At 39.9% G+C, this 14086-nt stretch overlaps 1 protein-coding gene across 1 annotated transcript in view; it reads right to left on the bottom strand.

Moving 5' to 3' along the window:
* ARHGAP6 (Rho GTPase activating protein 6) overlaps positions 1 to 8078 on the bottom strand; it is a 295952-nt gene extending 287874 nt beyond the window's left edge. The window contains exon 1 of the mRNA XM_088481200.1: positions 7712 to 8078. Within this exon, the coding sequence (XP_088337326.1) occupies positions 7712 to 7756 (45 nt within the window). The 5' untranslated portion in view covers positions 7757 to 8078. The remainder of the gene's footprint in view (positions 1 to 7711) is intronic.
* Positions 8079 to 14086: the final 6008 nt, after the last annotated feature.

Raw genomic sequence — 14086 nt, 5'->3', positions numbered from 1 at the left:
ACATAAGGACATGCCTACTTGCCTTTCTTAATTATCCTTTTAACATTACCAGGTTATAGACAGTAGGAATTTTAAAGGATTTATATAAAATAGTTGTTTTTATTTACTTTAATCTATATAGGACAAAAGGTTTTAAGCTTTGCTGATGGGCTCAATCTTCATGAAAGTAAACAGTAAGTAAAACTGGAAAAATCTTCCATTAAGTACTTTTAAAGGCCACTGTTTGCACAGTATCCTCTTTTTTTTATACTATCAATTCCCATATGATTCATTTAATAAAGATGTATATAAACAAATAAATATATTTCAGTGAGAATCTTAAATGCCAACTGTAAAAAACTAATAAAAAATATCCATAATATATCAATAATATGAATTCAAACATAATGAGGACTGACTTTAAAAAAAAAAAAAAGTCTGTAAAATACTACAAACGTCTAATTAAAAAAATAAATAAATAAATCGACATTTGAGCATTTGCATTCCTTATGCTGGCCATACACTCTGCAATTATCGGGACGATCCGCCCGATATCGGCGGATCGCCGCGATAATTGCAGCGTGCATGCGGGCGACCGAGGGTTAAATATTGCTCGGTCGGGCATGCTGGATTGTCCAGCATGCCCGTCCGATGCGATATTTACCCGGGAAACTGTCGGCCGCATCGGGCAGTGTATGCCCAGCGCGGCCGACAGACAGACATTTCCTGTGTTCCTTCCTACGGAAGGAACAGGGAAATGTCTCCTCCCCCGGGGGCGCAGCGCGGATGTCGGGCTATACACTGTGAGATTTCTCTCACAGTGTATGCCGGCGACATCTGCGGCTGGCAGGCAGGCAGCCAGATAAAATGTCTGTCGGTCTGACAGACATTTTATCTGGCAGTGTATGCCCAGCATAAGTAGGACATATGATATATTTATTGAAATAAATATAAAGGGCACTCACATGGTTTTCATGAAAATAAAAAATAGACGTTTTAATCTTTCAAAACTTGCAAATACATCACATAGACCTTTGTCTAAAAATCCAGCAACAAGGCATGTTAAAGCACAGGTATTAGATCCCAAAAAGCAGCATAATAGATCCCTTACCTGTGACCCCTTATATACTCCTCAGCATTATCAATTATGCCCACCAAATTAATTGCGTTTCACCCTGGAACGCATCTACTTCCATGTACACTCAATTAATTTATTAAATCTACAGTGTGTTAAACTGGGTACACACCTGAACGATCGGCGATCTTGTGATGGGCCGATACGTTGTAATGATATATCGTGCCTACATACACACTGCATGATACGTTGTATCATTTACAATGTTAGTGGTATCGAACCGCATCATACGTCGCATCATCCCATCTGATGTGCAGCACATCAAATGAGAATATGTGACCACATAAGACATCAAAGGAATTAATTCAGAGTGTAAAGGTGGGTAAACACTATACACTATACATTTCATTGTTGCTCCGGCGCAAGGACAGCTGATCTGAAAATCAGCTGTCTCCCCAAATGTTTTCGCTGCTCCTTTCAGAGCAGTGAAAGTTAACACTGCCGAGTCAGACTAGAGTTTATGCAGGCGCACAAAAGCCCGGCAACCAGCGGAAGAAACTGGACAGGGGCGGAGGGATATGAAAGGATCCCTTTTCGTAACCCAGGACTCCTGGGAAGGAGTTGGTGTGCAGGAGCAAATGCCATCTGAAAATGGCGAATGCTCCCCCAGTCTAGCTCAGAAATACTGTATTTTCGGAGCTTTATGAATTTAGGACCCCATACTAGTGTATGGGGACTGTGGGACAGATCTGGCAGAAGGGTAAGCAGGAAATATCTGTGATATCTCCTGTATTACCTTTATAATGAATGGCCCTGATCCTCAATTTCTACAAAAGTAGGTGAAAACTTCCATTTGATAATGATTAGAATTTACTACAATTTGCATAACAAAGGTGTAACATACATTTTCAGTCAATAAATCCACATAACCTACTCTAAGTATAGCTGGCAGTATACTGTATGGTATGTGATATCATAAAACAAACTTTGTATATAAAGTGTACCTGTAAGAAAGGGGATATAGTTACAATAGGAATTTGAAATGTTCATATAGTTAGTGGATACTACACATGAAACAATTATATTGTATTTATGAAGGGATAGTTCAAAGAGGGTGATACACTATAGATGATACTGTACCAGGTCCTTTTTTTATTATTCTTATTTCTTATTTTCTTTGCATTATTTGTAGATGTTACCTGTATTATATCAGCATTTGTGTCTCATTTTTAGACTTTTACATTTTTTTTTTTATTGTATTCCAAAATCGTTTGCTGTGTTTCAGTCAATCCATAAAATAGGAGTTGAATATTATCAAATAATTTGTGCTTGATAAAGGATCACAATGGTATGAAAGATGACAGCTTTGCGCAATGCAATGTGAAGAAGGATCACTTTTTAATTGTAAAAAAGAAATGCTAAGGATTATGCAATAGTACATACAGGTATAATTATATGTACATATATGCTATATATCATCTATCTAATATTTCACAACAATTCCATGTAAGCAGTTGGCTTATATTTTTATGACTAAAGGAGAATTAAGTAAATGTAAATAATATATCAGCATTGTGCCACCCATAACTTATGTGAAGTCACGTATAGCAAATAATACAGATCATTTTTTGCATGCATCCACAAAGCTAAAATAAACAGAGAGGGCCGCTGTCTATTTGCTGGATGAGGTGATTAAAGTTTTACTCTTGAGTTACAGGATCAGTGTTTGCTGAAATAATATTTCTACTGGAAATAGATAATGCTCTCATACTAGCCTCATTACAGGTATGTGTAAAAGGGGTACAGAAGAATTAGGATAACAGGACCACCTGTCATAATACCAGATATCAATCCCATTGTGCACTGAAAACTTTTATGTAGAATGAATCAAATGAACATGTATGTTTTTGTATTGACACAAGCATATATCTATCACAAGGCTAAAGGCACAAGTTGACATTTAATTGAATGTTATGCTATAGTGAAATTCCTAGACCAACTCAATAACAATTTTGTATCCAACTTCCAAACCAAATTCTACCATCTCAAACCACCATCACCCACACATTCTCCAACTTCCTACATTAGGCTTAAATAGATCAAACACGGTACAAACAGCAACCTCTGAATGTAAAGTGGTTGGATCCATAAACAATTTGGAGACACACCAATCTACACATGCACAGGTGGAGTACCTTGTTCACTCTGCTTTACCTCCCTGACAGATGAGCTCTGATTCAACATGTTCAGATTTTGAATTGTCAGTATAGGGCAACACATGTAGCAATAGTCATACAATTCTAACAAATTAACAAATTGGCTGACTAAACCCATACATGTCTTGTCAGTTTTAGGCACATTCCAACACACTACAGTCTTCTGGCAGTGGATACTGGGAATGATAGTACTAGAGAGATGTTGCCTATACTTCACCAACAAAATTGTAAGGTGAAGGGGCAAGTTTTAGTCAAGTTTTGCATCACAAAACGCGGCAGCATTGGACGGTCAGAATGACAAATTATATGAATTATAAACACTCATGAAAATAAAACAAGTGTAAAGAAGTTGGTGAAGACATTGAGACAGTGGGTATGGTGGCTCTGCTCATGAGAACTTACAGTCTAGAATCAAAGTAAAATACCTATATCTATACTATTATAAGAATGTTGTGTTTGTCTGTTTCAAAGCTGGCATAAAAACTACTGAACTGATTTTCATGAAAATGGATAATTTTGTAGTGGAAACTGCACTTTGTTTAATCTCAAAACAGTCAAGTTGAAGTTGAGCAAAAGCAAAAACAAAATTTATTGACATCATCAATGCATAAGATAGGTGTGGCACAATGCGCGCGGCTGGGTGGGAGGAGGGGTGCTTTGAGCCCGCCTTCACTTGAATAGGATAGGCAACATAGCAGTCTGTGCACAGGGCACACAGTGACATTGACACTGTCTGTATAGTGCTGCTGGTCACATGGACCACTCCCATGACAGGGCCCCTATGCAAAGCAATACAACTAGAACACTTCAGATAAAAAAAATGTTGGCAGAAGCAATTTCATCATGGACAAAGCTGCGGGCAACACCTAGTAATTTATATAATGAAACAGTCAAAAACAAAATAATCTCAAGATTTTTTTTAAAACTCTTTAGTCATTACATAGTATTAATTCAAGTTGCTTTGAATTTCACCAAGACTAAATCATACGTAAAAATATGCAATTGTGATGTTACCTGTATATTTGTGAATAATGAATCTTATCAAGTTACTAAAATTGATAAGATAATTCCATATATTGAAAGAAAGTGTGAAAGAAGTGTCAACATTGAAGGCATATAGGAGAAAGCTCAAATACAGAACTAATGCTGTAAGCCACAAATGATGCAATAAGATGACAGTGCCTATGTGTTTATGTCCGAGTGAATGCAAAGTAGCCCAAAAGATCAGTTTACTTACATAGACTAAAAATGCTCAAAAGCAACAACTGCTCTAAACATTGGTTCAAATATACTGTAAACAGCTGCACACCATGTCTGAAAATATGTCCTATTGTGTAGACACAACATAACATCTGGGGTGTGGCCTATCAGTATTCACAGTGCCCACCCCCTGGATGTGATTATAATGATTATTTACATGCTATATGTGATGCTATAGATCATCCACAATTAGATTGTAATGATACTGATAATCTGCATGCCGGATGAAATTATACCAATCTCCTCCGCAATGGATGTAAGGTTGTATTTACACTATATTCAGTTTGTAAACTTCTTTTATAAAAGAACTCCCAGAGATCTCAAACATCTGCATAAATGATTACATTTGTGCAGAAAGAGTGATCTATGGAAAAGGTTTATGCTTTGTAAATACTGGGTAATAACATAAATGGAATTATAATAATTGCTTTCCTGTTTCCTTAATTTTGGCACACTAGGCCTTTAGGATGAAATACAGCCAATAAAACTACATATTTAAAATTAAGATAATGGTGCATACTTATGGGTAGTTGTTACTTGACACTCTATTCAGAAGCAGGTGAAAGCAGCATTACTAGTGTGTCATGGTTTATTCCTAAATTGACAAAAATGTAATTACATACAGCAAATGTATTTTTATATAGGGTAGGACCAACGGGCTCTGTGCATTTAGCAATGAGGTTTGAGCACTAGGTTCAGTGACGTGACCTATTAGGTGTAAACAAATCTGTGCAATGTAACACTGGGAAGGATCGGGTCACGTTTGTTGATACAAAGCATACAGTTACAGGTTATTATCCATAGTTAGCCTTGCATCCTGGAATTCTTACTTTATTAATATGAATGGCAGCTTCCATACAACTCACCTTCCTACAAGCGTACAGAACCCTGTATTCACCCATGTGTATAACATGACAGACATATAGGGGTGAAGTAAAATAACAACATTTGAGAATTTCACAGTCACTGTTTGGAATTCTCAAATAACTTTTTACTCCAGTTGTTAATTATTCTCCTCCTCATAAAGGATTGATACATGTCCCATCTCTTTTCGGTAATATATCTTACACAGTAATTTTTGTTGTGCAATATAATTTGTGGTCTAAGATATTGCTTTTGCCATATAACTTTGCAGATACAAAATTGAAGATATTTTTAATAAACCTAATTATTATGTCTAATCCCAAAATTAATCCATGTATATGTTATTAAAGCCATCAAAATAAAAGACAGAGTAACAATACTTGCAAGCCATCGGCATGAAAAACTTAACTACATATGCAAGGAAGATAACACATGCCTAGGGGACATGTTTAAATCCTATTGTTGAAACATTCTTCTTGGGTAGAAAGAATTTTCTTTCTAGGTATGTGGAAGTGCACGCACCAATTACTACCTTGTAATGCTGTACTTGCCATTTGTAGTAACAGTAGCTAACCTAAACACGTCCATGGAGGAGATGATTAACCAACTGATATAAAATGAATGTGCTACATTCTAAACAAAGCTGCAGAAGAAGTCAGCATACAAAAAAGAGGAAAGCACACTGTACCAGAAGAGAAATATAATGTATTTATATAACATTCTGTAGTAAAACTGAAAATAACAATAAAAATGTTCATTCACGTCAGCATTAAACAAATAGTTTGGTGGCAGACATTAAACAACTTGCCTCACATCAATAGAAAAGGAAATTATTTTAACATATGCATTGTAAAAGGAGGAAGTGGTTAGCAAACCATGGACCCATGTAACATCACAATATAGCAACAAAGACACTTTTTCATGTGTCTGAACACATACAACAGGTTCAGAAGCCTACAGTATGTGAAAAGCCAAAAACAGCTTCAGATAATCAAATTTGATACATTTTCAACTAAGGCAACAAATGTACAGTATACATTTTACAAAGGTGTAATATTCAGTATAACACTATGATACAAATCTGGCCATGTGAATAAACTGTTTTATGCAAATTTGTATTGTTCAGTTACTATAGAGAGTTATTTCTATGTATGTATATTTCTGTATCTATGAAGATAAAATAAGTCAAGTGCTCAGCGAAGATTTGCAAAGTGCCAATATATTCAATGGTCCAGTAAAATAATTGATCAAATGTAGGAGTAAAGAGCAGATGGAATTTCCTATGGTCATTTGCAGAATATTTTATAGAGAAGTTAAACATCCAGATGTCTGATTATGTCATGGAGGGTTTGAACTTTTACTTAAACATTACTCAATACAGATGTTCTACAAACAACTGGCTTTCAGCTGAGAACCCAAAATGAAGTATTTCACAATCTCAGTGATACTTCACTCTCAGCTGATGGCCAGTACAAGATCTGTCCTGCATAGCCACTTAACTCAGTACAAATAAAGCCCCGACTTCACCCCCTTGCACATTCCCCATCAGAGATAATGCCATAAATCAGTGGCTAGAGCTATTGCAGAATGAGACGCCTATAGGCAGGCACAGCAGATGTGGTCTACAGTATACATAAACATACATCCTTCTGCTGCTGGGGATATGCTGAGCTATAGGCGGGCAACAGCAGATGTTGTCTACAGTATACATGCATCCTGCTGCTGCTGGGGATATGCTGAGCTATAGGCGGGCACAGCAGATGTGGTCTACAGTATACATACATCCTGCAGCTGCTGGGGATATGCTGAGCTATAGGCGGGCACAGCAGATGTGGTCTACAGTATACATAAACATACATCCTGCTGCTGCTGGGGATATGCTGAGCTATAGGCGGGCACAGCAGATGTGGTCTATATATGAGTGTCTGCTGCTGGGGATATGGTACAACTGAGGCCGGGCGACTACTGTACTACATCGCAGAAACAAGTGACAGCTCCACTACTATATACATTACATTTCTGGTTCTAAAATGTGTGATTTTATATGGTGACACTTCTATAGACAACCCAACCAGTATGGTAACACATGGCCAGTACCATGCACATCAGCCAGGCACACACATGGATAATAACCAGTATGGTAACACATGGCCAGTACCATGTACATCAGCCAGGCACACACATGGATAATACAGTAAAAGCAATAGTAAAATTAACACGGGCATTTAATCTCAGCCAAAACTTCTCCCTGACTTGTATCCATGGATAGAGGGTACATACACCTGACAGTGCACGATGGTACACGTACAATACTTACAGCATAGCACAGCCTCCTATCACAGAACAGTGAGTCTCCCAACATTGCAGCGCCGGACCCGATCCCCAGGAGATGCCGGTTATACTCTGCTAGTAGCTCCGTAGCCTGCTCTCTGCACAGGCTGCATCCACATTATGGCAATCATCCCACAGGCGCACTGTCGCTGTTCCTTATAGTGAAGTGACTGAAAAGTAGTGTCCTGCGCTCCCTGTGTGATAAGCCCCGGAGGGGGAGTAGCTCACAAACTCCCCGGGAGTGGGTATCGGCGCCCGGGGATATCACAGTGCCTGTAGCAGCAGTCACTCAGGCTGGAGGATCCGTGCCTTGCCATGAGCCTGTGCCTGGAGCAAGGCGTGAGTACGGGGACTCGGGGAGGGGGAGCGAGGCGGGGTGTGCATACTGCCCCCTCCCACACCTAATAGCAGCAAGAATATAGCTAAGGGGAGGAGGGTGTTAAATCCTAATATGTCGAAATGTCTCAATGCATCACTCCGGTCAGTGTCACTGCTGGAGACTGCAATAAGTGTCACATAGCACTAGCTGTGCCTTCTGTAGTGTGCGTCTCCCCAGGGGGATGGCTGGGGTGGGTGCATCCGAGTCCTCCTGCCCAGTGTGAGAACAGCACCTTCACACTCCATGCGATAGCATGGAGCATACGTCTGCTTTACAACGATTGTTACAGTATATCGTTAATTTTATGAAGCTTTGGGACTTTGCTGTACCTATCATGCATGTATCTTTTCTCTCACACTCTCATCCCTTCTGTTTTCCCTCTTTTTTTTTTTTGCTGCTCTCATCCCTCTCTCTTCTATCTCTTTCTGTCTGCATCTTTTCCTCCTCTCTATCAATCCTCTCTTTTTACCTCCTATTATAGTAGTTCTATCTCTCTCTCTCTCCTCCTCCATCACCTCTTTCCCCCTCTCCTATCTAGGAGACCTATTTATTAACATTTTTGTGGGAAACCTTTCAAAACCAGCTATTTTATGAGGTGTCCTGCAAAAATGATTTATCACCAGAAAATCTGATGCCATCTCTATATTTTTGTACATAAAAACACCCTTAGATGGCGTTAGCCACTGTACCCTAGGGGCTACGTTTCCACAAAATGTTTTGGGGAAGAATCTCAAAGGATCTGATAACCATGCATGCACGGTAATGCTGGCCATACACCTGCATGATTTCGGGCCGATTGCCCGATTTTCGACTAGTCTTACGATGAATCGTGTATTTTTGGAGTAGGATACGATCCGATGCGCGCTCCCGCCGCTCCTAAAACGGATCGTATGATCAGATGTGCAGCCCATATTATCCATCGTATCGTGTGCAGATTGTACTGTTTATTTTGTGCATGCGATACATGTGTCCATTAAAGTAATTTCAGTGACTTTTCCCTGATGAGCGCGTGAGGCACACGATCGATCATACGACAGATCATGTGCAATGACAAACAACAAATCGTGCCGCCGGGACTGCCAGGGAGCTCCGGGGAATCGTATGTGTATCTTATCTTAAGCTGATCATGCAGGTGTATGGCCAGCATAAGAATACCAGCTCTGGACCTGATAGAAAAGCATAGGTGTGCAGGGGTGTATCTAGGGGTCCAAGCACCCCTGGCAAAATAATGGACTGGCGCTCCCCTCCCCCCATATTTTCTGAATAATTACTCTGTACTTATAACGTCTCTACAGCCAGCCCTCCTTATGTATCCCCAGCCAAGCCCCATGTTTTATCAGCCAGCACCCCCTTCTGATTCTTCAGGCAGCCACTTTTTTGTCTGCCCAGCATCCCCATCTCCCTCCTGTCTCCCCAGCCATCACCTATTCTATGTACTGTACCAGGCAGCCGCAGGCAAGCGATGGCGTCTGCCAGGAGCTTGACATCTAGGAAGTTCCTAGATGTCAAGGTCTGGGCAGCCGCCATTGGTTGCCGGCGGCTGCCTGGTACAATAGAATAAATAAAGTTGTTGTTTTTTAACAAGGCGCGTGTGTTGTCATGGCGTAATGTGCGTCTCATCGCTGCTGCTGCTGCTGCTGCACTGAGGAGCTGCCGAGCCACAGGGGCGTACCGGGGATTGCAGTCCTGGCGGCCCTGTCTTCATTCTATCCCCTGGCCATGGGTGGCACCCCCGGATGGCGCCCCTCTTGGCTGGCGGCCCTGGCGAATGCCACCCTGGCCAATGGGCAGATACACCCCTGTGAATGAGGTAAGTGTAAATTGAGCGTGAGAGCCGGCGGCACATGCACAGGCAGTCTCAGGATATTTTTTGTATAAAAGGAGAGGAGAGGATTCGCATGGACAGAGCATTCTCACAAGCTCTGTCCATGCATGCGATATCTGACACATCCTTGCGATGTATTCAAATATCGCAATGCAAATTTGGCCAAATTTATCACATCTTATCCGCATCTGAGATGTGCTTTACTGAATATTTCTACTCATGCAAAAAATATATATTTTTTAAAAATACCTGAAAGTCTAGGGGCACGGCCACGGGTTAATACTGCCCTGTTCAAGGGTTAACACAATCAGTTCCACTGTGCATTCATAAACCTCCAAGACTGGCCTGACAAAGCTATAAGTGAGTATCACTGGACAGCTGACTAAAGGGGCCTATCCATTTGCCGACTTTCTGCACGATGCGACCAAAACCAGGAGGTTTTGGTCGGAACGTGCAGAACGTCTGCAAGTGGATAGCCAGCAAGGGCCAACAATGCGCGTGCACGCTGGGTCCTTGCCGACCCCGACTATCTATCGAACATGCCCGTCAACCTGACAATGGTCGTCAGGTTCGGCATGTTAATAGATAGGGAGGTTGGGCTCCTGCACTGAAGACGTTCAGTGAACGTCTTTCAGTGCGATGCCCGCACCTCAGCTACATGAAAGTCTGAACGCTGGATGTTCAGACTTTCATGTCATTAAATGGATAGGCCCCTTTACACTCACCTGCCACAGCAATACTTTCTTAGTAAATCATGATAATAGGTTTTCAATCAATGCAATAAGCATCAATAAGTGTCAAAGGAAAATGAGGGAGAGAACAACGACAGGAGGGAGAGAGATACAGCTGAGATAGGGGCATATTTATTATTTCTTGCATTTTACCCCGAATAGTAAAATATCTTATTGCATATCATGACAATAAGGAATAATTTGTTGGGGCTAAGTATTAGAAATGTCTAGGGAACCCATCCCTGAGAATACAAAATAGGAAAGTGATAGCTTATGCTACCTTATAAACGTGTGTAGGCTCACTACTCCCAACCTCACCACTACCAGCCCTTCACTCCTCCCTCCCAGAGAAATACACTAATATATTACCATTCCCTCCCACTAGGAAATACACTGCCCATCCTGCCAACTCCCCTTCCCCTCTCCGTACCCAGAACATACACTAACCCGCCCTTTCTCCAGGACATATACTACTAACCTCCATCCTGGGGTCACATAGGCAATGCAGTGGGGCTTCCAGTTGCCCAGAAACTCCACTACCTGACCTATACTATAGTATAGATCATCTATAGTGTTAATTATTAATAATATATCACTTACACTATAGCGTTTATAAGGAGACCAATATGTACAATATGTGCAGGGCAACTGCTAGGATCTTCTGCAGCTGGGTACACACTAAACCACAGGTTCTCAAACTCGGTCCTCAGGACCCCAAACAGTGCATGTTTTCCAGGTCTCCTCACTGGATCACAAGTCAAATAATCCCCACCTGTGGATCTTTTAAAATATGTCAGTGAGTAAGGAATACACCTGTGCACCTGCTGGGTGACCTGGAAAACATGACCTGTGTGGGGTCCTGAGGACCGAGTTTGAGAACCACTGCACTAAACGATGTGTGTAGCCAGCGATGTTGCCGAGGATGCCAGCGCCAAAGCGCCGACATATTGGATGGTCCGTACACACTGGGGGATCTTGTGGCCTACCGCTCGATATTGTTATTGATGCCCTCTTTTCCTGTGTTGTTGACATATAGAAATTAATAAACAGTGCTTTGCATGTAGTAAGTGTTATAACTGAAAAAATATAAAAATATATATATATTAAAAAAAAAATTATGTATATTTTGTCTCCCTATTTCTACAGGCATGTAAATTAAACTACCCCCAGTGTAAGTTTTGCATATTTATCTTTCTCTCTGTTTGAGGGATTAACCATGACCCTTATAGGTGGTGGATACTCCCATGTTGGAAAAGGATATGATGATTTTATAGACTGTCTTTATTTGTATGTGGGAGCTTGGACAGTACCCATGTGGGCAGGCTTCCCAGTGAATTTTATGGTGTAGTGTAACTATCAGTTGTTAAAAAACAAAATGCAGTATAGACAGCCCAATATGAATAAAAATGTTAATTACTTTACCCATAATGCAGTTTGTTTTTGATACAATGTTTTCACTCTTTTCCTGTGTTTTTTTTGTAGAAATAAATTAATAAATAGTGGTTTACAATAGAGTAAGTTCTATAAAAGGTATATATATATACATATATATATATATTATATATATATATTCAAAAGAGAAATAAAAAAAATATTCTCCCTATTTCTACAGGTGTGTGAATTAAACTACCCCCAGTGTGTGCTATTTTTTTTCCAGTGGAAGCAGTCATTGGAAGGGGGCACCAGTCCCTTAGATTGCCAGGGGCGCTCAGATCCCTAGATACACCTCTGCTCATTCATGTGATCAGTGAGCTACTCTGTGATCCGGTCATCTGATGGCTGTGTGACCCCAGTCATCTGATCACTGCAGTAAATGGAGCATGCCGCCGGGACTACACAGCTTCTCAGTTTACCGATCAGATGACCTGGGCATAGCGACCAGATTACCGGGTCACAGAGGAGATCACCTGAACGGAGGTAAGTGTGGTTTTGTTTTTCACTGTAATCAGCCTGTGGTCTATCAGACACAAATGGCTGATCACAGTAGCCTACTCCTGGCTCTATTTTCCCTGTCAGCAGACAGGGAAGGCTGAGCTAAAGTAGGTGAAACAGGGGGAACCCTGCTTAATGCCATTTCCAGATTGAATTAATATTGTAGGACTCACTCCATGTATTTTTTTACAATTTCTTTTAGTAACTCTGAAATAGATGGCATTTCCCATGACAAGTATGGGTAATGCGATCTGCTTACTTAAAGAATGATAATTTAAGGGCTTTGAGTAGTTTTTTATGAATAGTGCTCCAAAAGCCCTTTGATATATTTAATTGATCTTAAAATAATGTGAAAAAAGTGTGAAAACACACAAGATTGATAAATCCGACCCTAAATAAACTTTATTTTCACATGATTATTTTTCATATATGTAAACGCTATGGAAAATGTGTGCACTATATAATTAACTGATAATAAATAAATAATAATAATATTGCTTTCTATAAAATAATTAGGAGCCAACAGCTGCAACATCGCTAGAGTGTCATTGATGGATATGGTATAGTTATTAACATATGTAAAGCGCTGTGCAATATGTATTTATTATATAAATAACTAGTAATAAATAATAATATTGCTTTCTATAAAATAAGTAGGAGCCAACATCTGCAACATCAATAGAGTGTCACTGCTGGATATAATATAGTTACTTATGAACACCTCTTTAGTAGAAATATATGGCTTGCTAGAACATGGGTATTCCAGTTTTGTTGGATATATAGGAAGCCTTTCCTAAACGGACATGTTGTTAATACACTAAACCTATTTGAAACCCATATGCCAATGTGAGTTATGTGTTGGATTAATGGTATTTAGAAATTCACAGTAACCGGTAGAACTATGCTGTTTTAACTGAAGTGTATACTGTTAAAATGTATATGCTATACAGTGGGGTGCAGCTCTTATGAGATTAAGCAAATATGCCAATAGCAGAATGTTCTACCCAGTAATTGCTAGATAATCACTGCCTATGCTGTCATTATAACAATTCTTAGCATGTGAGTAGGTTCTCCATCTAAATGCAATCTGAAAGGGCTTGTCAGAGCACAACATATACTGCTTTCTAAGTAGGTGTGGACTCCCATATTATATATCATGTAGGCTAGTTAAAGAGCACACTGTAATATACTTTTTAAACGCCACTAAAAAAATATAACAAACATTGGAAGAAATGTAAGCTAGGGGCATGCACATATATGCTGACATTTAAAAGAGGGTGCTAATGGCGAAGAATCCCTTACTTGATTGAAGCAAAACATACAGCTCATTATAGAGGTGGTGTAGGGTAAGATAAGATGGTCACTAATGGAGGGCTTCCACATGATTATGTTGCCATGGTAAAGGAAGTATATTCTTTTTTTATACTCTAATGAATTGACATCTATGGCCCGTATTCAATTAGCTTCGCACCCACGATACTTTTTCACATGCCA

The sequence above is a fragment of the Taudactylus pleione genome, unplaced genomic scaffold, assembly GCF_031769625.1.
Source record: "Taudactylus pleione unplaced genomic scaffold, aTauple2 ptg000265l, whole genome shotgun sequence".
Classification (NCBI taxonomy): Eukaryota; Metazoa; Chordata; class Amphibia; order Anura; family Myobatrachidae; genus Taudactylus; species Taudactylus pleione.
The sequence above is the reverse complement of the archived record's forward strand: the minus strand, read 5'-3'. Positions and strand labels throughout refer to the sequence as shown.